This window comes from Symphalangus syndactylus, chromosome 2 (genome assembly GCF_028878055.3).
Source record: "Symphalangus syndactylus isolate Jambi chromosome 2, NHGRI_mSymSyn1-v2.1_pri, whole genome shotgun sequence".
Classification (NCBI taxonomy): domain Eukaryota; kingdom Metazoa; phylum Chordata; class Mammalia; order Primates; family Hylobatidae; genus Symphalangus; species Symphalangus syndactylus.
In genome coordinates, this window is record NC_072424.2 from 8248474 (window position 1) to 8274090 (window position 25617).

A 25617-nucleotide genomic window follows, 5' to 3' on the forward strand; every position below is an offset into this window, starting at 1 on the left:
GCCCGGTGGCTGCAGCGGCCGAGCCGGCCCAGGCTTGGGGAGGCGGGCAAGGCGCCCCGATGGGCTGGGGCTATGCCAGCTCCGCTCCCTTCTCTAGCCCAGGTCGCAGCCCGGGCAGGACGGGACAGGTGCGTCCCCTGCACAACCGCGCACCCCGGGCCAGGATGCAGCGCCCACCCGGAGGCGGCTCGGCCCCCAACCAGACCGACCCCCGGGTCCCCGGGGACGAGCGGGCAGGGGTCCAGGGGTCCGGGGATGCTCCCTGCTTCCCCGCAGCCGCCGCTCCCAGCACGGCCGCCCCCAAGGCTCCGGCGCTGGTTTCCCAAAGGTCCCGGCCCCCTCGAGCTCGGAAAGGCTCGGCAGCAGCAAGCAGCGGGGCGGGGCTCTGAGCCGGACCCTGGGGGTTCTGCCCCGGCCACGCAGGCACGGCGGACTCCACTCGGCTCCCGCAGGTAGAGCACGGTGCGTGCAGGTAACGCCCAGGCCAGTCGCAGCACCAGGTGAGCCCCGCACAGGTGTGCAGGCACGCGCCTCTGGCTTAGCGCGCCCCCGAGACGTTCCAGCCGCTTCGTCTGCGAAGGAGGCCCGAGCAGGCCGGCCGCGCGCCCTGGACCCAGCACACGGCGGGGCGCGCACTCCGGCATCCGCGGGCTTACTCTTGCGCTCTCCTCGGTCCTCGCACGCCCCCTGGCGCCAGGAGACCGCCCCTGCAGAAGGCGAGGCCGGGCTGGAGCGCGGTGCGCAGCGCCCTCGCGTGGACACGCGCCGCCACCGCCCGCCACCGAGGTCTGCAGCCGACGTGGCCTACCTGGGACTTGCCGCGCGCTGACCTCGATGGTGCACCAGCGACCAGGGGACGAGGGCACCATGGACCGTTTTGCATGGAAACTGAGGCTTTCGAGGTCCTGGAGATGGTGCATTGACTCCGCATATGGCAGAAGATTCAGTTCGCGCCCCGGCCTTGTCCCTCCAAAGTCACATCAGGCCGCAGCGGCAGCAAAGCTCCCAGTTGGCGCGGGGCCCTGGACATCACCTGCCGTCGCTGGCCCCGGGGTGTCCCTGCAGCCCCAACGTCCAGGGCACTCTGGGACCCAGGACAGGGACCCAACCCAGCCAGGCAGGGCTCGTGACCCGCTCCTACCCTGGCGTCTGGTTCCAGGGCTGCTGCTTCCTGCACGCGCCCTCCCCAGTGGCACCACCTGGACCCTGGCACCAGGGGCTGCGCGCCTCCCTGGATGCGTGGGGCAGACCCCTCCAAAAGGGATGTGCACGGGCCGCCCCCAGGAGTGCGTGCCCGGATCCCCGATCCCACCCGTGTGCCCCAGGGCCCGGGGGAGGGGACAGAAACAGGGTGGGAAACAAGGGGGGCACACGTGAGCAGGGCGATCTGTCCCCTGAAGCTGCCAAGACCCAGGACTTTCTAAATTCACAAGGCAGCCTTCCCGATCACTGGTAGGTGTATTTGTCAAGGTAAGAGAACATAACAGTTTAATGTTTGTTCGCTTGACTTAAAACTTCCAGTGTTTGCGGCCGGGCGCGGTGGCTCACGCCTGTAATCCCAGCACTTTGGGAGGCCGAGGCGGGCAGATCACGAGGTCAGAAAATCGAGACCATAAAGGCTAACAGGGTGAAACCCTGTCTCTACTAAAAATACAAAAAATTAGCCGGGCGTGGTGGCGGGCGCCTGTAGTCTCAGCTACTCGGGAGGCTGAGGCAGGAGAATGGCGTGAACCCGGGAGGCGGAGCTTGCAGTGAGCCGAGATCGCGCCACTGCACTCCAGCCTGGGCGACAGAGCGAGACTCCGTCTCAAAAAAAAAAAAAAAAAAAAAAAACACTTAGTGTTTGCACACGGCATGCAAGGATTTCTGTCTGAACTGCTGCTCCCAGGGTGCCCAGGGCGACCTCACCCTCTGGAGACCCAGGTAACGGATCCGCCGTAAGAACGCAGCGCGCTTCGCGCCGGTGGGTGCTCCCGCCCGCGTCAGACCTGCCTTCAGGGAGAATCCGTCCCCCGCCCCAGGCCTAAGCACAGCGCTTGCTGTGATCCGGGAGAAGCAGGATCCGGAGCTTGGTATGAACCCTGGCTGAGCCACTCGCCCCTTGGATAAGAGCTTTGGCAAATTCCTGAGCTTGTTTCCCCACCAGCAAAAATAACCCCCAAAACGCCATCGTGCTGGGGGGTCCTCAGCAGGTGCTAAATAGGCACCGTGCTTCGGGCAGAGCATGGCCTTCACGGTGGGCTGCTCCTGTGGTGCCAGCGTTCTCTCTCCTTCCGGCAAAGCCGGTCCTGGGCACCTCCTCACCCTCTCTGCCTACCATTAGGACCAGCATGGGCCCATCCACAGCGCAGCACTCACCCTGCACCCAGTGCTGTCCCTGGACACCCAGAGGAACATGTCTCCCTCCCAAGCCACAGGAGCCAATTCACTGACTCCTCACACCTCATAGGGGTTAAGAGGGCAAACTGCAGCCAGGAGGCCCAGAGTCAAATCCCAGGTCCAACAGGTACTATGAGCAGGAGCAGTTTGCTTCACCCATGCCTCAATTTCCCCATCTGTCAAATGGGGCTGATGATGCCTACCTCATAGGGTTGTGGTGAGAATTAAATGACTTAATACATGTCAACTATTCAGGACAGCACCTGTTTGCTGTGGTCGTTTCAGCATCAGGTGGAGAGTATGTCCCTGCAGGAATGCACCTAGAACAAGGGGTCCCAGGTGACCGGGTGTGTGTTTCTCTAGTGAGCAGTTCGGAGCAAGTTCAAAGAGAAGATCATGGCTAAGGTGAGCGGCCCTTTAACAGAATCTCCAGGAAAGGAGAACCCTGGGGTCAGGGCCTGAGTTCCCCAACCTCCTTCAGCCACACTCCTTGAAGCAGGGCTGGCCTTCCAGGCCTGCCACCTGTGCGGTCCATGGGGCCCTGCACTCAGAAGGACCACACTCGGTTTCATGTTCTGCTATTGTCATCTCGAAATTCTTCATAATTTGATCTGAACTCGTGCAGAGGCACCACAGAGCATGTGGGTGAGCAGAGAACTGGCTACTCCTTGCCACCCGGCTAACATGCAGGGTTCACGATGCGCCAGAAGCAGCGTTCCAGTGGGCCCCAGCATCGGAGGTGACAAGACTCAAGGTGAGGGCAACCTCAATGTGTAACCAGCTATGACAGGAGAGCTGGAGCTGACAGCCCTGGCACCACATTTTCCAATCACACGAGAACTTGCTTCCAGCCCAGAAAGAGAGCAATTGCATTCTAAGAAACACGGATGACGGAGGAAGCCATCATATCCTCCCTGCCTTGTCTCTTGCCCGTACTAGCCAACTACTCACACTGAAGATGACACAGAAGGCAGGCAATGAGAGGGCAACCCACAGCTCCTTCTCTCCCATGGTAACCTTAGCCTGAAGGCAGCGTTCGCTGAGGGAATGTGCACGGATCAAGAGCATTTCCTTTTATGCAACGCCTCCAGCATCCTGGCAGAAGCTGAGATAGACATAGATGGGCCAGCTCAAGTATCCCACACACAAGTTAAATGCTCTTATATTTGCATTTGAAATTGCCACTACACAGTGTAAAGAAAAGCAGAAACATTCATGTTAATAACTAATTTTTCTTTACTTAGAATATTGAGTAGCAGATAATACACACCCGGGGAAAAAGCTTTATATCTTAGCACCTCCAATGGCACTTTTTGCCTGCTTTCTGAACAAGCCCTGAAATTTATAAACCTGGACCTGCACGCAGGCCCTGCCCAGCAATATAGGAGGCTCCTTCCCTGGCAGTGGCCCGGGAAACAGTAGAGTGCCACAGCCCCTATGGGAACCCAGGGCTCCAGGGCTTAGCTGCAGGCGGAGGGCAAAAACCTGCCGTCACCCCACAGCATGCCCAGCGGGGTGTTATTTTCAACAGGAACATGCTTTCTTACACTCTATTGTATGAAACTACACATGCTTCCTGCACCTCAGTGCATGGAATTCAGGGATGGAGACAGAATGCTGGCATGGAGGCTGGCCCGGAAAATCCAGCCCGCTAACCGTGGGCCACCACCTCCCATCTCAGCCTCTGCTCAGGACCATCCCTGCCAGATCCTATGCTGCTTCTCATCAGCAACTTCGGACAGTCAAGCGTGCTGCAGCATGGGACACGCTCCTACCCACCAGGAGCCTTTGATTCTGGGATAAGACTCCTGGCATGAGGAAGACCTGCAGATCCTCCCTACCCGCACCCACCAAGGGCAAATGCCCTGGAACATTCCTCCAGACCTAAAGGCAAAATAGAGGGATATGCTGGGGCTCAGAAAATGATACCCCAAGGCCTGTGGTTTTGGCACACTGAGTACTAGGAACTGCAGGACACCGGAAGGGCCTCAGAAGCAAGGGCTCTCTGACCCTCTCTGGCCCCTTCCCTTGCCCGCACCCCACCTCCCCTCAAGGTAGGCCACAGAAAGTAGAATGCCTCTTCCGCAGTGCAGGTCATAGAAACCAGAACCCCTCTCCTGCAAGGCCAGCCATAAAACCTAGAAATATGGCCAGGCTCTGTGGCTCACGCCTGTAATCCCAGCACTTGGGAGGCTGAAGCAGGCAGATCCCTTGAGGTCAGGAGTTCAAGACCCACCTGGCCAACATGCCAAAACCCCGTCTCTACTAAAAATACAAAAACTAGCCGGGCATGGTGGCACATGCCTGTAATCCCAGCTACTGGGGAGGCTGAGGCAGGAGAAGTGCTTGAACCCTGGAGGCAGAGGTTGCAGTGAGCCAAGATCGCGCCACTGCACTCCAGCCTGGGGGACAAGAGCAAAACTCTGTCTCAAGGAAAAAAAAAAAACAAAACTAGAAATATGACTCTAACCTTCCCTGGCCTTTGTGTAGGAGTGTAACTGAGCAGCTTAACTTCAAAATGCATTTTTAGACATTTTTCTCCTTTTTCTTTAGTCCTGAGATGCAACCTTAAAGCAAACGCAGAAGCCTTGTCCCTTAATGTTAAAACAGACTCCATACCCCTCCCTTTCTCACCATATACCCTCTTCACATGTGTCTGTGAGCTAGTCTCTAATTAAGTGCTTACTTTGAAGTTCTAGGGACTACTCTTGAGACAGACCAAGCGTGGAAACCCAGCTGCAAAATCCCAGAGCTTACCTCAAGGTGACCAGTCAAATCTGGCCACTTGTTGAGATGACACCAGCCCACACTCCAGATGGACTGAGGCCCAGGACAGCCACCGGAACAAGACACACACCGTACTCAGCACAATCCCTGCACGCCTCCCATCCCAAGTTCCCTACTCCCCCCTTTTTAAACCCTTGCCTTCTCCCCAGAAATTCAAAGTAGTTACTTTGGGTGGAATCCAGCCATATCCCCATGACTAGTTCTGGTTAACAGTCACTTTCTTTCTACCAGACCTTGCTCTTTTCAACTGGCCTCTGTAACTGGCGAGCACCCGGACCTGAGTTCCACTACAGGAGCCAGCCACAAAGACATCCTCCTCACTACTTTACCTGAAAGTGGATCCCAGACCTTCATCCCAGAAGGGCCCTGCCCTGTACCTGGAAGGAACGTTACACACGGGGCAAGGTTTCCCCATCCAGTCTACGATTAGATCCTTCCCTTCTGTCCAATCACATTTCTGCACGGCCACCCACTCGTCGTTGAATCTGAGTGTGAACATGCAGTTTCTCTTGGGTCTTTATTCTCAAGACTCCTGTGTCACCTAAGTCTTTACATAAATTTTATACTTTTCCTTGGTTATCTATTCTAGAGTGCTGGCTGTGCCCCTTGTGATGGGTGAGGAAAGGCATCTTCCTTTCTGCCCCTACAGACAGGTGACGGGGCTCTCTGAGGGCATCCAGGCTCCTTCTGGGTTTTCTCCATTATATCAGGGCTCTTCCTTTTAAGCACAAAACATAGGACAAGAGCATAAAAATCTATTTTAATTCCTTTAGAAATTACCACACATGCCTTCTTCCTAGACGGCTCCCATATCCAGGTTACAAGCTTGGGCTCAACGACAGGGCTAGGGGTTAGGGAACTGGCTCCTGGGGACAGCAGGCTGGGAGATGAGGGGCAGAGAAACCCTTACCTTACCACATGGCAGGCATCCCCCGGGCAACCCCGAACGAGGGCAGGCTCTCTCTCTAGGAGTTCATATGGAAATCTGTAACTTCCTCAAATAAAACTTGATTTTTTGAGAAAAGATTAACGCTGTACCACTGACAACCATTTAGATGAATGACCGCGGGGAGAACAAGGTCTTTTTCAGTCAAAATTTGTGGGTCCTGGCAATTAGGTTTTTTTGCTTTTTTTTTTTTTTTTTCTGAGACAGGCTCTTATTTTTGTCACCCAAGCTGGGGTGCAATGGCACGATCACTGCAGCCTTGACCTCCTGGGCTCAAGCAATCCTCCCATCTCAGCTCCCCAAGTAGCTGGGACTACAGGGGAACACCACCATGACCAGTTAATTTTTTATTTTTTGTAGATATGAGGTTTCGCCATGTTGCTCAGGCTGGTCTCAAGCTCCTGAGCTCAAGCAACCCGCCCGCCTCTGCTTCCCAAAGTGCTGGGATTACAAGCATGAGCCATTGTGCCCAGCCTGGCACTTAATTTGTAAAAGCCACACTATTTCTAACAGGAGGGTAAAAATACCAGGTCATTTCAGAAGCCCCAGACTTGGGCAACTCCACTCACTAACTTGCAGCGTGCTACCTCAAAGCCAGTGTGGCATGAGGCTTCAAGCACAGCACTGGGGCTGCACTGACAGATACTGGTTCAAATCCCAGCTCCTAGTCCTAGAACCTTACAGTGACCTAAGTGCACCAAGACTCCTTCCTCAAGGTATTCTGCTGCTTTCCGTGAGTCAGTGCAATGTGCCCGGCCCATGAGCTAACTGAACTCATGTTTTCTGAATCTGAATGTCTCTAAGTATCAGACAAAGCTGTATGAAAAAAGCCCCCAAGACTCTGAAACCAGATGGGATGCCAGTTATGAAACTTGTCTTTAAAGTTACCCATCCTGGTGAATGAGGCATCAGGAAGCTACTGCAGCTTATGTCTGATTCAGAAAGGTGGATACCTTTCCTCATCCATCACAAGGGGCACAGCCGACACTCCTATAACAAAAGAGATTAACAAGAGAAAAGCATAAGATTTATTTAAGTCTATGTGACACAGGAGCCTTCAGAAAAGAAGAGCCAAAGCCGCAAGAGAAACTGTTCATGTTGACGCTGATTCAATCATTGGTGGACGGCCATGAGGAAGGAAATGCGACTAGACAAAAAGGGAAGGGTCTAGGTCCTCAAAGTCAACATCTGAAATGTGTATAAAACAAGAATTCATCTGCAAATAATCAACTTACTTTTATTTAGAAAGGTTTGAATTTTGAAAAGTAGCAACTGTCAAATTTAAGAAAACTGATCTTAGGTCAGGCATGGTGGCTCAGGCCTGTAATCCCAACACTTTGGGAGGCTGAGGTGGGAGGATCACTTGAGCCCAGGAGATTGAGACCAGCCTGGGCAACACAGTGAGACTTCATCTCTACAAAAAAAAATCAAAACACAGCCAGGCATGGTGGCACATGCCTGTCATCTCAGCTACTGAGGAGGCTGAGGGGGGAGGATCTTGAGCCTGGGAGGAAGGATGCTGTGAGCCATGATTGCACCACTGCACTCCAGCCTGGGTGACAGAGGAGACCCTGTCTCAAAAAACAAAAGAAAAGAAAGCTGATTTTACTTTAAAAACTAAACCAGAAATCATGTTTCATATTGCAATCTTAAGCTTTTAACTTTTGACTGTCAAGATAGGTCTTATTTATATAATTCTTTCCAATAAGGCAGATAATGATTACCAAGCACTTAAAATGTATTACAGTTGTTTCAGAGATTAAACATTTTTTAAGTTATTAAAATGAGGCTTTCTAATTATAAAAACATGGTATTTTTTAATCTACTCCTCGTAGACTTAAGACATTTTTGTAAAGAATGGAAATGGCAAATAATTTTTTTCCTTCCTTCTTAGTGATCAATCCAGTGGGACCAAGGTGGACTTCCTGATGGTTCTGCAAGGCTCAGTGTTCAACGAAAAAAGGCAAAAACATGTAAGTCACACGTGGGCAAGGCAAATGAACCCACCAGGTCCTGTTATTTTATTAAGGAGCATTTACATTATGATAGCAAGTTTCAACACATTCATCAACAAGGCGGTCTTCAAATCAATCAGTCAACTCCTGGAGTTAGAAAGTAGAGTCATGAGGAAGAACTGCTTGGCTGTAGGAAGTAGGGTTAATGCCCTCTAATCCCCAGGAAAGGGGCAGACTGAAGCCAGAGCCAGAATCCTGGCAATTCACCAGTTTCTCACCGCAGGTAAAAAGGCAACTGCATCACACATAGCTCTGGGGGGAGGCCTCCCAGGAGGGGCAAGCCTAAGGTTTGGGTGTCGCAGACCCTGGATGGAAGCCACAGCTCCCAACCTGTAGCTGTGCCCTTGAGAGAGCTGCTTTCTCCCCTCACATGCAAAGGAGAATTCCACAAACTACCTAGCCTGTTTCACTGGTTGTAGTTTTTCTTTCCATTTTTGATCAAGAGTTTTTATTAAAAAAAAAAAAAAATTCATTCCTGCAGGCTTATTTCCCCTAAACAGACACCAATTCCCTAAGAAGCCTTCCTACAAGGAAGGCACAAACACACAAGTCAAGAGGAGTGACAGCCCTGCCTGTATGAGGGCCTTTCTGGTTCCTATTCAACCAGCCTCTTCTAGAAAGGAAATTCTGACATTTGAGGTTTGGTTTCTAAGACTTAACAGGCAAATAGATGGCAGCCCCCATCATCGAGAGCCTCCCCACAGCACCAGCTCTATCCTAAGCACCACGCAGCTTTAACCTGTGGCAGGATGCCACACAAAGCCCCACTACATACTCAACAGAGCAGGCCGAGAAAGGGAGGGCAGGCAGAGCTGGCCACAGGCTCTGGCCAGGGTCCACGCTCCCAAAAGCGCAGCAGTGCTTCTCGGGACAGAAATGTGCCCAGACATGAAAACCCTCCATACAAAACCTGCCTGGAGGGTCCCTCCCACCACAAGCACCCAATGAGGCCTCACGTGTGGGACAACATCCAAATGACATTGTCACCTTTCCTTGTGAACCGATTTCTCAAATTCAGAAAACAACTTTGTCTCTAGAATTTGAGGATCGGAGAGGATTTCAATTCTGATAAAACATTTCTACAAGAGCAGGCTCAATTATAAACCCATATGCAAACTCTTTTGTTAGAAAATTCAATAGGGGAAGTTCAGTTGAGCTCAAGAATCTTACTTTACTTCCTAAAATACACTAATAAAAGCAGATTAGGAATGGCCATCAATCCGTCTGCATGAACAAGATGTCTTGACCTTCCCCATGTCTGGCCAGAAACAACTAGAAAATAGAAATACGCTGCACTGTCACCCCAACTTACCTGGAGTCAGTGGAGCCAATGACCACCAGAATTTAAGAGGATAAATTCATATAGGACCCAGGAGCAACTCCCCAAAAACTCTCAACACTCATCCTGACTCAAAACAGGATGGCTCAACAAAGGATAACATCACTGGTATCTTATGTCCTGCAGGAGTCAACCAAAGGGAAAGGAGGTCTTCCTAAAATGCACTGACCACATGACATTATCAGAGCAACGGCCTCTGGCCAGAAGAGTATTTCCCAAATTGGAGGTAGCCATTTATGTTAAAAGTTGTGCATTTTATTTATTTGTATGTGCATTAGAAAAAAATAAGCTTACTGAATCTGTGATGGCAAAGATATTCTTGCTTAGGATAAAGTGAAATTAAAAGTTGACTTAGAAAATATACTAGGACGGTTGGCACTTAGAGAAAAAGCAGTATGCAAATGATTTAAGTTTGAGGTAAGTATACCAAAAAAGTATGGAGCCCTCCTCCATGACACACATCCCTGCAGCCAATGGCTTCATAAAATTTCAGTTAAAATTCTATCTGTATTTAAGAACTGTTACTTATACAATGATTTTCATTTTAAATAGAAACAAGGAAGTTCTCATGGACCAATGCTATAAACAGCCTTATCTAATTACACAGAATGCCAAGAAAATCCACCATCATGGATGTCCTGACACCTAGCAGGAAGCAGGGCCATATCGAGCTTTATGACTTGTACAGACCAGCCTCTGTAACACACAAATCAGCACTCTACTCTTTACACAATCAAAACAGAGAAAAACAGCCTGAGCTGAAGAGACAGCAGCAGTGTGGAGGTGGTGGGCTAATCTTCCCTAGGAATAGATGCATTTCATCCTGTTTATTCTTGTCTGAATTACTGACTTCTGTTTCCCTTTCCTTATCACCACCAGACAGTGCCAGCCTCTTAACTGCCCAAACAAACAGGGTGGGGTAATATATGAAGAGAATGTGCCACAAGTACAAAAAAACTAAGAACCATGAGGTGAATTTAGCCATCCCATTTGAAGCCTGCACTGTGGAAGCCTAGTGGAGCAACTATTTTTCAAATATGTTAGATTCAGGATCAAAATTATTGTTAAAATTTTCATGGACTTCAAACTGTTCTCAATAGAAGGACCAAAGGAACTTGAAGGACCAAATCAATGTTTATTATAAGTAAGTGGACCAAGTGTGGTGGTCCTACCTGTAAATTCCAGCACTTTGGGAGGCTGAGGCAGGAGACCTCATCTCTACAAGAAATAAAAAAAATTAGGTGGGCATGGTGGTGCACGCCTGTGGTCCCAGCTACTCAGAAGGCTGAGGCAGGAGGATCGCTTGGCCCCAAGAAGTCGAGGCTGCAGTGAGCCATAATCGTGCCACTGCACTCCAGCCTGGGTGACAGAGCCAGACCCCGTCTGAAAAAAAAAAAAAAAAAAAAAAAAAAGTAGTGATGCTTACAACAAACGACAATACTTTTCCATTCTTTGTCATGACTACTCATTCTTCTAGACCTTATGAAAAAAGTGCTTGTTGTACCACATTCAATGAGAAATCATTTTCCTCTTAAATGTTTCTTGATAATTCACTACTGGTGCCTTGTGAAATGAGTCTGTAAACCTGCAGACATCCTACACTGCCTCTGCAATTTAACCAGTGCCAAGCTCAGCAATGACATCAGAAACTAATTTCCGTTGTTTTTCCTAAGCTGTAAAGAGATCTTTCACCAGCGAGGGGAGCCATTGTGTTGGCAAAGGAGTTGTCTGTCCTAAATACTGTTGTGTACTGCATTCCGCCACAGTTCTCCATTTTCTGACGACTGCCTTTCTTAACTGCTAGAAGATACTCATGTACTAAGAAAAAGAGATTTAAGGTGGGTTAATTATAGTAGCTGTATGTTTAATATTGCTGTAAAGATACACTTTTTTCATACACTTATTGTTCATAATTTGAAGATGTTTATTGCATTCTATTTTTGGTGGGAAAAAAATGTAACATACATTTATTTATCACGACATTGTGAAATACACAAAACATGTAACTGAGTAAGCAGGAATTTTCTATTCCTAGTCCATTTCTGAGGACTAAATCATGAACTGCTCCCAATGTAATTAAATATTTCTTACAATAGTTGGGCACCAAGTTTAAGATTTATTAATTTTCTCCTCTCAGTATAGGCAGCAATTCACCATTTTCTTTCAGTTCCTAAAAATAAAAAACAATAATAATAATATGTATATGCATACATAAAAAGATGGAAACATCTAAACAATCACAGCTTGTATGTATATTTGAGAACCAAAAGAAACACCTATTGGATTAAAACTCCAGTCTCTTAACACTCTCAAACTAAATGAGCCATAAACCCTGAATACACTATCAGGTTAAAAAATTAACAAGGTATTCTTGGCCAGGTGTGGTGGCTCACAAATGTAATCCCAGCACTTTGGGAGGCCAAGGCGGGCAGATAGCTTGAGGCCAGGAGTTCAAGACCAGCCTGACCAACATGGTGAAATCTGTCTCTTAAATAAATAAGGCTGGGTGCAGTGGCTCATGCCTGTAATCCCAGCACTTTGGGAGGCCGAGGAGGGCAGATCACCTGAGGTCAGGAGTTGGAGAACAGCCTGGCCAACATGGTGAAACCCCGTCTCTACTAAAAATACAAAAATCAGCTGGGCATGGTGGTGGGCACCTGTAATCCCAGCTACACAGGAGGCTGAGACAGGGAGAATCTCTTGAACCCGGGAGGTGGAGGTTGTAGTGAGCCAAGATCATGCCATTGCACTCCAGCCTGGGCTAGAGCGAGACTCCATCTCATTCATTCATTCATTCATTCATAAACAAATAAATGAAGTTAAGGTATCCTAAAACCAACAGCTTGTTTAGTACTAGGAAATGCAGCAACTGGAGCCAGTGAAGCCCCCTATTTAAACTATAGCAATAAATAAGGAAAATAAATCAAGTGACTTTCAAGGCTGAAAAATGAAGTAATGTGGCTGGGCACAGTGGCTCACACCTATAATCCCAGCACTTTAAGAGGCCGAGGGGGCAGATCATTTGAAGTCAGGAGTTCGAAGCCAGCCTGGCCAACATGACAAAACCCATCTCTATTAAAAAAAAAATTAGCCAGGTGGGCGTGGTGGCATGTGCCTGTAATTCTAGCTACTTAAGAGGCTGAGGCATGAAAATTGCTTGAAGCCAGAAGGTGGAGGGTGCAGTGACCCAAGAGCCAAGACTGCACCACTGCACTCCAGCCTGGGTGACAGAGTGAGACTCTGTCTCAAAAAAAAAGAAAAAAAAAAAGCAGTGTGACATTAAAAGTCTACTCAAATGTGATGCTTGTTCCCCTCCCGTTCTTCCACTCACAGAGAGGAATCAGGCTTTGCTATTGAAACCCAACCTGGGAATACATCTCTGCCTCAGGAAAAGCTAGAGTACCAGTAACAGGGAAAGGCAGAAACCATTAAAAAGACCTAACAATTCAGAAACAGACATGGCATCAAAAGAGCTACCACTAGGTTGACTGGAACTGCAGTACAGGCGCCATGCTCCTTGTGCCTGTTTTTCAGATTTAAAATCTGGACTATAGACACCAAGTTTGAAAGGAGAGATGTGATAAATAAGATTTTCTGGTTTAAAGAAACATTTAATATGATATAACATTTCAGGTTATCACTGAACAGCATAAACATCAATCAATAAAACCATTAAAATCCATATGACCTCCTCTCTGGATGAAATTCAAATAGGAATGATGCTGTCACACAAAACCCAGACGGCTTTCAGTCATGTATAGGGATCTTCTTCTACCTATTCAACGAGCAGACACCCTGCCCCTCCAAGTGACCCAGCAGGACTTTTCTGAGCACACACTCAAGAAGGCACGGAGAGGACCACACAGCTGAGTGGGCAAGGGCAGGTGGCCCTTAGGTGGAATGTGGACTCAATGGCTTACTAGTTATGGGATGGTGGACAATTCACCTGACCTCTCCATGTCTCTGTTTCCTCAACTACTGACTGAGAAGAATTCTGCTCTCTGAGGCTGCTTGGGAGATTGCGTGAAGCAGCCTCTTAAAGCACCAAAGCAGTGTGCCTGAACATTGGGAGTGTGCCAAATAAGGCAGTCCTCACCATCCTCACCGCTGCTAATGTGAGCCGGCAGGTGGAACGTCTAAACCTAACCAAATCTTCTAAATCTCTCTCAACAAACTGTCTTAAGACCAAACATTCTGCAACAGCAGTAGTGAACCGTTTACTCTTCAGAGGCAATAACAACTCACAATTTTCTCAGGACATTAGATTGGCCCCTGAGTAACTAAATCATTATCCAGTCCCTCATTCAACAAAACAAACGCTCATTGCTCCAAAGAGGCCAGCCAGATTAGACCATTTCAAACATCTTTTAATTGAACTGAACATGAAGAACTGCATTCTGCAAGAAACAGATCAAAATGGCATCGTAAGAGCTATTCCATGTATCTTCTCAAGGAAAAACGTTAACAATATCACACATTTCAAATGTATATGTTCTTAGCACGTGAACATAAAAAAATCACATAACACTCTGTTATATAACTAAAAAGAAGTTACCCACGCAGCTTAGCTTTAGAATTAAATGAGATTTATTGATTGTATCTTCCCAAGAGTTACCAATGGCTAAGGTACAGGCTATAAAACACTCAGACAAGAACAGGCTCAAGAGTATTTGGGGTTTCGAGTACTGTTTGTGTCTTACAAAAATAAGATTATATATATATATATACAGAGAGAGAGAGAGGGAGAGGGGGAGAGGGAGAGAGGGAGGGAGGGAGGGAGAGAGGGAGAGAGGGAGGGAGGGAGGGAGGGAAGAAACAAATGCAGATCTGTTTTTGCTGCTTCAGGGCTATTCAAGAGCTATAGTCTTAAAAATTTTTCCCTCCAGGAGTGAGACCATTCCCCAGGAAAAATGTCTCACTGGCTTGTTTAAGAGTATATCAAACCTGGAACTCCACAGGAAACAAAACCTACACAGAGGGCACTGAAGACAAAAACAGCCTCTGCGTCAATGGAACTCAAGCTTTGTTTTTATAAAACATATTGGTCCAAAGTGCTGATGTCATTTCAGTGGTAGGCTAGTGCTTCACTTTACAAAAGCACGTGTTAAAAACTTTTATTTTGGCCGGGCACGGTGGCTCATGCCTGTAATCCCAGCACTTTGGGAGGCCAAGGTGGGCAGATCATCTGAGGTCAGCAGTTCAAGACCAGCCTGGCCAACATGGTGAAATCCCATCTCTACTAAAAATACAAAAATTAGTGGGGCGTGGTGGCGGGTGTCTGTAATCCCAGCTACTCAGGAGGCTGAGGCAGGAGAATCACATGAACCTGGGAGGCAGAGGCTGCAGTGAGCCGAGATTGCACCATTGCACTCCAGCAGGGAACAAGAGTGAAACTCTGTCTCAAAAAAAAAATTAAAAAAAACAAAAAAACAAAAAAACTTTTATTTTACAACATAACTGGAAGTAGTACTACTTGCTATTTGGTTTCCACATAAAAAGTCGAAGATCTGACCTCAGAGAAAATTCTCTAATGGATTGAGGCAAGAGGAAGGCCTGAGGGCAGTCAGCAGCCCACTTTTCGGGGCAGTTTTGTTCATGTCCCTGAGCAGAACCTGGCATTCCTGCCCAGCATTCCTGTCTAGCTCCTCTCTATACCCAACCAGGTACCACCCTCCTCGATGCCACCATGCCCACAGTGGGCCTGGGATGCAGTGGGGCCTGTGTGTAGATATTAAAGCTACAGCTTCTGTTCATTGTTTTGGGCTAATCAAAGAGCTACGGAGCACACAGGTGCTAGTTGGTGGGCCTGCCCTAAATTCTAGACATTAAATACATGCAAAGTAACATCCATTTAAAACTCAATCAAGAAGTAAAGTCACTTATCCATCCAACAACCATTTACTGAACTCCTAAAATACACAAAGCATCAGGAAGGACTCAAGATACATAAGAAATGGTGTCTTATCTAAAACACAATCTAACAGATAACAGATTTCCAAGCATCTGAAAACCAAAAAGGGACCTACATTTTTTCTTTCGGGGGACCAGGGGCAGTGATCTTCGGCCTCTGTGGCAAGGATAGGCAGCACTGGGCCACAGGCCTCACACTGCTGTCACTCCATGCACCCAAGGGCAGGTAAGTAAGGCAAGAAGAAATAATTTGTTGGCTGGGAGCTGAAGCAGGATCTAACAAGTGACAGGGAAGATCGCCCCACAGAAAGGAGATGCAATGGTTAGTTCAGGTGGAAGTGAGAACAGGCTGCCGCGTGGGGACAGTGAGAATGGCAGGGTACTCATGCATACAGAAACAGTGATACTGGTCTAGAAATGTCTGAGAGTCAGGCTGGAAACAGGAGTCAAAAACAACTCTCAAGTTTCCATTCAATATGAAATTATTTTTAAACATACCAAAATCTTTTCCATTCTTTAGAACAGCAGAAGAACTGGCCTTACCTTCACAATATCCAATCCTCCCACCAGCTCCCCTTTCACATACAGCTGAGGGTATGTTGGCCAATTTGAGTAAGCTTTTAATCCTTGCCGAACCTAAAGAAACAACAGGAATCCTGAAAGCATCCTATCAGGCCCTTATGATTAAAGCTAAGACAAGGGTGAAACATCAAACACAGAACTTACTTCTTCATCCTCCAATATATCGAATGTTTCATATTCAACACTGCAAAAAAAGAGAAGACATTTTAACTGGAAATACAGTTAAATCAAATTGTAAAACCTCTATGCATTTGATGTTTTTAAAATAATCAAGAAAACCGTTTCATTGCTAACAAAATGTACTACAGACCAATGGAAATGATTTTACTTCTTAATCTGGTACTACACAGAGTCATTCCAACACACGACTTTATCTGGATTTTTCTCCAGACAATATTGGGTTAGACCAGGGGTGGGCAAACTTCTTCTTAAAGAGTGTGACAGTAAACACTTCAGGCTTTACAGGCCAGACAGTCTCTGCTGCAACTGCTCGGTTCTGCTGGGCAGCATAAAAGCAGCCACAGACAAGGTATAAATGAAGGGATGTGGCTATGTGCCAATATAACTTTATTTACAAAAATGGCCAGCCAGCTGCAACTTGCCAACCCCTGGGTCAGACCCACACCCCCAACTGCATGAGCCTTCGTTAACTGAACACTCTCACCCACTTCTAATATCTAACCCACCCCAGGCTGCTGCTTCTTAACCTCCTGGAAGCTGCCCATGGAGCAGGATGGTAGTGCTCGTGGACAGAGGCTGGAGGGCTCAGCAGCCGGATGACAACCACGCTGCCAGCTCCCTCCACCTTAGCAAGAGACATGCTTTCCACACTTAAACTTATTTCAGAGAGGGTGCTGTTTTTAATGTACAAAAGGCCAATGAAAGCTTTGTGGCTTTATACCGTACAATGAACATTACTTGTACAAAGAATGAAAAATCACTGCATGAATATCCAACTGTACCTACTCAGAGCGATTTCACCGTTAGGTGGTCAAGTTAGCAAGCATGTATGCCTAAATCCTTGCAGGGTGCCTGAGGGTACAGGTGCAATTCCCAAAGGTGGCCAAAGAAAATGCTACATGTAAAAAACACTAGACTTTCCATAAAACTGAAACTATCATAGGGAAATCTTATTTAGTAAACAAGTTCCCAAGGAAACTGTCTATGGTGCAGGGAACAGTCAAAAAAACTAAATGACGGGATAAATCAGAAGCAATTACCATAAAAGGAATGTTTGAAAGAAGAACAAAAAAAGACCCTAACGTAAACCTAATGCTTTTTAAAAACCCCAATGTAAGTCTTTGTTCAAGTTGGACTAACTAAAGGTGGCAGATCTCTTAATACTGTGATAAAAACAATGAGTTAAACAACTATTCATAAAGGATCCAGGAAGCACTGGGCCCAAGAGTATGTATGTGGAGTCCTAACAGCCAACAAACTTCCTAAAAGTTATTCATAAAGGGTACCTTTCAAACCTCAGTATACACTTGGTTCTCAGCCACTCATGCATGTGTATTTTGGCTACTAAAGGACAAGATAAGAAATGAGAAAAAGTAAAAAGGAGTTTTCTCCACATACTTTTGACTCCCAGCAAGAGCATGGTCTGTTCACGTTAAAAGAAGCTAAGGTCCTGGATGGCCTCACTCATCCTAGGGTCAATCATGCTTAGCAAGTCCGGAGCTGGGAGGTCATTCTCTCCCAAAACATCCTCCTGCTCTCTGCGACAACAGGGTGCTTTCAATACAATGGAGATTAGACAGATACGGGATAGAAAGCCAAGTTACCAAGATGTTCCACCAAAGACATGAGCTGGGTCAGGCCCAGTGTGTCGGCTCAGAAGACACCTGAGGAACCTGATGCCGCTAGAGAGGGATGGACTGTGGAGCTGCAGCACAGGGTCGACAAAGAAAGGGGAAAATCAAAAATGACCAAAAACAAGCCAGCCCCCACTGTACGGCCCAGGGCAGGGGTGAAGAAAGGAACGGGCTTGAAGTTACAATTACAATAAACTGACTATACTTGCCTCTATAAAATGTCATAATAATCTAAAAAAAAAAAACCACATCTTTTTTTTTGAGACAGAGTGTCACTGTCACCCAGGCTGGAGTGTAGTGGCGTGGTTTCAGCTCACTGAAACCTCCACCTCCTAGACTCAAGGGATTCTCCAGGCCTCAGCCTCCTGAGTGGCTGGGATTATAGGTGTGCGCCACCACACCCGGCTAATTGTTGTATTTTTAGTAGAGGCGGGGTTTCAGCATGTTCGCCAAGCTGGTCTCGAACTCCTGACCTCAAGTGATCCACCCACCTCGGCCTCCCAAAGTGCTGGGATTACAGGTGTAAGCCACTGTGCCTGGCCCCATATTCTTTTTATGTCCTTGAAATTGTATTCAACCTGTGCTATTCAACTATTTTGAATAGATCTTTGAAGTATATCAAAGATTACTTGAAAGTAATTTATTTAAAGTTACAGTCAGAATAGATGATTTTTAAAAGATGCAATCATGAAATGAGAAATAAACAAAAATATCTGACAAACCCTACAGAACATGTGCTGTATATCTCCAAATAAGTGCTTTTGTTTTTAACCACAAAAATCAATGGCAATGTTCTTACCTGACAGCTTCACCACTGAGCACATCAAAACCAGGAGCACTGCAGTTTAACTTGCGCTACCTCAAGGATCCAGGTAATGGACCTTAATATGCGCCCCTCAGCTTTCTGTATTGTTTAGCAACTAGAATATTTGGGAAAAATTTAAAACTACCTATAATATATTCCCCTGAAATGTCTTTATGCATGGTGAGGACTCAGTTATACACTTTCCTCTGGGAAAGTAGACAAATAGTTATTCCAAAGGTTACCTAAGGACCTCCTTTATGTTACTAATAGGCTGACACTGGCCAGAAAATACTATTTTGATCTAAGTAAAGGCATTCATAAAACAATATAGCAAAAAATAAAGAAAGTACAGATATTTATGGAAATAGACATTACAACTGAAAAGCATCAGTGGCAGAACTGAAAAGTTGAAACATTTTTTCTTTTTTTTGAGACAGGGTCTTGCTCTGTCACCCAGGCTGAGTGCAGTGGTGCAATCACAGCTCACTACAGCCTCACCCTCCAAGACTCCAGTGATCCTCCCACCTCAGTCTCTCAAGTAGCTGGGACCACAGATGTATGTGACCATGCCTGGCTAGTTTTTTTATTTTTTGTGGAGATGGGGTCTCACTATGTTGTCTAGGCTGGTCTCAAACACCTGGGCTCAAGCAATATTCCTGCCTCAGCCCCCCAAAATGTTAGGATTATATACGTGAGCCACTACGCCTGGCCAGGTTGGAATTTTTTTAATACACCATTTGAAAACAACATTTACATACCCAGTACTATTTAATATTTCCAGAATTTGTTTGCTGAATCCACATTTTGCTTCCTAAATGAAAAAAAATTTGCAAAGATTACAATTTTTATATGACCCAAGCAGCATGGTTGTACCTAATACTCTTGTCAACCAGCACAACACTTGTCCAGCATAGCTGCCACTACTTTCACTCAGCTCCCAGAACTTCTGCTCATCCCCTCTTCAAGTACGAACCCATGTACACATCAACCTATGCACAAGTGACCCACAGACTTCCTTTGGTTTGTAACCACTTGGGATGACATGTGTTCCAAGTTTATAATCTCTGTGGTCAAAAAGTTCCTCTAAGTGAAACCTAGATTTTCTACAGAGATTTCAGTTCATTCTTTACTTCACTCATGCAAAATGATCTTAACTCACTTAGTCTTTTTGCAATGATTATGACAATTATTTTTCCATTTCCAACTGGATTCTGACTCCCATTTTTCTTTTTCTTTTCTTTCTTTCTTTTTTTTTTTTTTTTTTGAGATGGAGTCTCACTCTGTCCCCAGGCTGGAGTGCGATCTCAGCTCACTGCAACATCCACCTCCCAGGTTCAAGCGATTCTCCTGCCTCAGCCTCCCGAGCAGCTGGGACTATAGGCGCGCACCACCACGCCCAGCAAATTTTTTGTATTTTTAGTAAAGATGGGGTTTCACCATGTTAGCCAGGATGTTCTCCATCTCTTGACCTCAGGATCCACCTGCCTTGGCCTCCCAAAGTGCTGGAATTACAGGCATGAGCTACCGCACCCAGCCTCATTTATTTTTACATTACAGAATACTAACACTTTTTTGAGTTTATGAAAATCTTAAGCTTTTTTCATGCCACAGGACTCCAAATTCCAGCAATCTTGTGGAAAAGATATGGTACCATGTAAACATTTTAATAGCCCTAATAACACTGTTTCCAAAATGTATTAATACCTTCTAGGTTTCCAGAAAAAAAACAGTTTTGAGAATAAATATCCACTTAAACAATTACCGAGAATAAGAAAAAATGTCACTTTGTCATTACTAGGAATTATTAACTTCCTCTATTGTTTCAATACACTGAACCAAAATCAAAGAATATAGGCCCTAACCTGATGTTTCCAACATGCTGAAATTTATATTAACATTTTCTTTGTTACTGTTACTTTCATTACCTAATTATATTAACCAGTTATGTCAACTAATTAGCTTCATTATACTAGTTATGTTAACTTACACAATAGTTATGGCAACCAGAGTCTGCCCTGTGAAGTACTGTGTCCCTTTCCCAATGAGCAAAGTGGTTCTCTGTGTCACTTGCCCGGTGCATCTCGCTAACAAGTGAGGCAGTTTCTTTATTCCAACAGCCTCACCTTTCAAAGCTTTGGTTTCTTTATCTTTAAAATAGGCCAAAGTCTGTCCAACCCTGCCTACTTCAACAACTGATTGAGAATTAAGTAGAAGTTCAATTGCTATGAAAACTACAAAATATGATATAAATGTGTATGGCTGGTTTCTGGAAATTACCACTCTGGACTCAATCTGAAAGAAAATTAGTTCTGCTCAAACTATTGGTGGAAGTAATCTATCAAACTTGATATTCAAAATGACGCACAATCAATATGTACTTGCATCAGAAAGCTACAAGAACCATCCCATTACAAATGAGAATTGCTGACCATTTCACTCATTCATCAAACACACACAGAGCACACCTGCTGCAGCCAGGGTTTGCTCCTCCACTGTCACAAAAGGACAATCTAGGGGTGCAAACCCAAGCACGACCAGCTTCCCTGCATTCAGGAAGTCCAGTGACTCAGCTGCACGCTCCAACAGTCCACAAACTCAAACAAAGGATAATGAAATAACAACTCATACAACCAGTAAAGTGTTAACAGTGTTGACCACGTTAGCTGACAAAGTTTGGCAATAGAAAGAAATGCACCCCACTGAGATGTTGATGATAAAGTCAAGCAAAATGTAGATTACTTTGTTTGATCTCCGTAAGCACCAATTAAGGCCTGGATAACTTCCTGATACCGCTACAGCTTCATTAGCTAAAGCTAGGAAAAAGAGATTTAACTGTCCCCTTGTTGCAGATGTTAACATCAAAAGAAATTACAAATAAAACCATTTTTGAGTTCTTTACCTGTTTGTTTCCTTTCATAAAGAGCATCACAGAAGCTTTATTTGTCAGCACTTTGAGCCTAAAGAGAGAAAATTGATATAAAACGGCTCAGCTCAATTATGCAACACCACTTTTCCTCCGCTTCGTGAGTAACATGCATATTTGAGGGATGGCAGGATGACAGTTCACAGCTTTGAGTGGTATTAAACAAGCAAATGCGTTGACATTTTCCTTGATTTCATTCTCTCCCTAAGCCACTGTAAAACACAATATGGCTTTTAAGGCAACGAATGTTCCTTCAAGTTGCAATTTAAGCCCATCAACTCACAGTAATAAAAAAATAATAATAATAACCAATTCAGTAAGGAATTGTTCAATAAAGGGCCTATATATTAAGCCCATCCAAAACTTCCAGAACTAGATCTTGTGTGCACCATCTTCCATCATGATGCTGCATACCACTGTACACGTGTAAAGCTCACAAGGTCGGACTGCAGGGTGACAGCGTTAAACCTCAGAACATCAACTAATGCCAGATACTAAAATCAAATTCTCTCATCTTAACATTATGTTTTATATTTTATACAGTCTTTCAAATATCATAATCTAACATGCTGTCAGGAATTTTAATTATCTGTATACAGCCACAAGTTTAGTCACAAATCTCAAGAAAAGTCAGTGTTGGGACAATGGGTCACTAAAGAACCTAAGCCCTATGGGGTCACGCCACCATGTTCTCCCAATTCACAGCTCAAAAATCTCCTTATAAACTCATCCCAAACGAAATGCATAAATCGTGCACAAAGCTGTATCACTTACATTGCCAACCGAGTGGGATTAGCTCAAGTTGAGAAAAATAGGAACAGACATAGGAATACGACGCTCACCCTGACAACCCAACTAACCCAGCCACCTGGATACAGGGAACCACAGCTCACAATGTACTGCCAAAATACACGTCACAAGTCCATGAACTCCACTTCCTGCACTCTGCTCACTAGGAGCCCTTTAAACTATTACTCAAAATAAGCTGAAGTTTACTTCCTACATAATTCTAGCCAGTTACCTTTTGGTGTCTGCAAGCACAGATTTAGAAGCAGCACATTAGGAAAATGGAGTCTGATGGAGACAAGGCCATTAACAGCAGCAAGTGTACTCAGCAGAAAAGAAAAATCAACTGAACAGCAAATACAAGCATATAAAAAACATGGCTGTCTTTGGAGACCACACAGCCTCCATGGGCCAAGGGCATCACCAGGCTACAGGCAAGAACCACACATGAAGACGCCCAGAGTCAACAAAGGGATGAGGAGCATCATTTTCTCATGAACAACACAGGAAATGGTACAAACCACAGGACAGAATGCGGCACTCAAAGATCAGCCTGACATACATGGAATGAACACTGTTTACAGAAATTATTAATTAACAACAGACAAATGTATTTATTATTAAACACTTTTAGAAATTCTCAAGATGTTACATGGCAAAAAAAAAATTACCAAAGGAAGGTTTATCTTACAATCTCCAGCCCCAACTATGAATGGCTGATTGCTGATATAATAAATTCCTTTTTAAAGTTCTATATTAATTCACATTTACTGCAATAAAAATCTCATTAAGTTGCCTTACACACCAAAGTCCAACATTTCTGTAAGAGAACTTCTCTAAAAGCCAAGTGAGATCCTTGATAAAACAAATACATGTTTCACAGCTCCAAAATCTGTTCGTGTAAGTTCTCGTGGTCTAGAAAGGCCATGAGAAGTGCCCAAAGCTTGCTGCGAGGTGATGAGCTTTTCACACTCACCACTTGTCACTCAGTGCTCTGGCGTTGGGGCAGCACCCACAGCAGTCACCAAGGCTGCACCCAGGAAAACACGAGTGTGCTGAGGTTACGCCAAGGAGCAGTGACAAAACAACCGGACCCTGGCTCTGAAATGCAGAGAGGTAAGCAAAATTTGGTTGTTCCACAGAAACAATGACATTTCTATAAAAGCAAAGAAGATCCTCCACATGATCACTAGGTTGGTGCTAAAATTTCTCCAATACAAATTAGGTTTGCCAAAGTTTGCATGGCTAATGTGACTAAACAATTATGACCTCTGGCACACAAATACCAAATCCTTGATTTCTACACAGAAAGAGCAATGCAAAACCTGAGGACTTTAAAATATTTTTAACATATTAAATGATAGGCTATTTGAAACCTTCTAAAACACTTACCTTTCCTCTAATTTGGGAGCTTTGGGACAAATTGTATCTAGTTCTTCAGATGCTTCTAGCTCCTAAAATAAGCACATGTCAGTTTTACGAAAAAATTATAACATAAATCTCCTTGATCATACCATAACACAGATTACTGATCAATCAACTAATCAGAAATACTGTGCATTCATTGCAGGTTCTTATTAGTAAATATAGATTCATAAGAAATCTGTATCTTAGATTTATCACAACATTTTAAAAAGTATGCTCTAAATGGAATTTCTTTACGAAGCACAGACTTCTCAATTCTAACCTTAATTATATCAAGTCCTCCTATGAGCTCTCCAGAAACGTAGAGCTGAGGATAGGTAGGCCAATTGGAATAGGCTTTGAGTCCCTGTCGAACCTCTTCATCTGAGAAGATGTCAAAACTGCTAAACTGAATATTATGTTTGTGAAGAATTTCCACCATCTGCTTGCTGAAACCTGTACACAAAAAAAGAAAATAAAGCACTTAACTTCTCTCTCTCGAAACACACACATGATAATACATTAGTTCAGCGTACATATCACCTAAAGGACATAGACGCCTGCCTTATTTTGCTGGTGAGTTAATTAGCATGGCTGAATAATATACAAAGAGAAAATAAATTCCTGGATCCCCTTATTTGACCTTGAACCATATCACACACTCAGATATGACTTAACTTTTTGACACAACTGTGAGTATTAAAAAAAAAAGGGGGAGGTGTGTGTATTTATTGGTTACTCTTCAGTATCATGGACATTTTTTGTCACAGGAGAAATAGCACTAGCCAAAAAGCAGAGACCTGGGGGTGATGGTGCACACCTGTAATCCCAGAGACTGGGGAAACTGAGGCAAGAGGCGCACTTGAGCCCAGAAGTCTGAAGCTGGAGTGACCTATGAGATTGTCACTGCACTCCAGCCTCCAGTTTGAGTGATAGAGCAAGACCCTGTCCTTAAAAAAAAACAGAAATCTGAATCCGACACCTGCTCCCTCCACCCACCAAGGTGACACATGATGAGGCCATGGGTGGCCTCCGCTCAGCACTTTCCTAGTAATCAGGAGACTGACCTGACGCTCTGACAGTCCTTCCCAGCCTTTCTGTTGTGAATCTACGAGAATCAATTCTGGGCAGAGGAAAAAATTCTACAACTGTTATTTTTAACTACTACTTGACTATACTGAAAACCCAATGCTGTTTCGTTTCTACTGCCATTTTACTACTTCCTGAGTTCCGACTTCAGTAGTTCTCAATCTTCACTATCTCTAAGTAGGATAAATTAAAAATCAAGAAGGCATGTGTTCTCCTGTAGTCTAAAATACACACAGTACATTGAATCTGTGAATCATTGAAGCTATCTTCTCTGTTGTTACATATGAACTATCAATAGATTGACAGTATTCTTTCTCATCTCGTCATAACTTGACAGTTTCTTTTTTAAAACTATTTACATTCCCTAAAGTATGTAATGTAATTTTTTTACTACACTACAGTGACAATTTTATGTTCCACAATTTTATTATACTTTTGTGACACATTTTTATTCTGTGCTTTGACATCATCTTATTATGACATTAGAACTGAAGAATAAGAGTGTGAATATCAGTCTTTTATAAACCTATTAGCCTAGTCTGAAAAAAAAAGTATTTTTCTTTCCATAAGCCAATTCTTCTCCATTGTTCCCAATACTTTGTAGGGCCCCACTCTTTCACACCTCATTCTTCTTCTCAAACACAGTTGTAATTCACTGGAAAATAACCTATTCTTCAGATTCAAAATTTCTATAAGACTTAGCAGTGTCAGCAATTGTTTTTAAATAAAATCAAACCATAAAATTCAATATAAGATTAATTGCAAGAATGGGCTTTACTGATGTCACCCAAAATCATATTTACTATTAAAACATGGATCTACAAGTGAGCTCTAAACA

At 44.9% G+C, this 25617-nt stretch overlaps 1 protein-coding gene across 5 annotated transcripts in view; it reads right to left on the minus strand.

Annotated features, from left to right (window-relative positions):
* Window positions 1-7117: 7117 nt before the first annotated feature.
* Window positions 7118-25617, minus strand: part of GLRX3 (glutaredoxin 3) — a 47314-nt gene continuing 28814 nt past the window's right edge. For 2 of the 5 annotated variants that reach the window (XM_055245355.2, XM_063616517.1), the window contains exons 5-11: window positions 23974-24146; window positions 23679-23740; window positions 21477-21534; window positions 19336-19388; window positions 16103-16142; window positions 15920-16012; window positions 11370-11636 (exon numbers count right to left, since the gene is read on the minus strand). In XM_055245355.2, the coding sequence (XP_055101330.1) occupies window positions 11586-11636; window positions 15920-16012; window positions 16103-16142; window positions 19336-19388; window positions 21477-21534; window positions 23679-23740; window positions 23974-24146 (530 nt within the window). In that variant the 3' untranslated portion in view covers window positions 11370-11585. Of the gene's footprint in view, window positions 7688-10581; window positions 10850-11369; window positions 11637-15919; window positions 16013-16102; window positions 16143-19335; window positions 19389-21476; window positions 21535-23678; window positions 23741-23973; window positions 24147-25617 lie in introns of those variants that run through there. The other 3 variants (XR_008651478.2, XR_010115379.1, XM_055245361.2) reach the window with 3 other exon arrangements.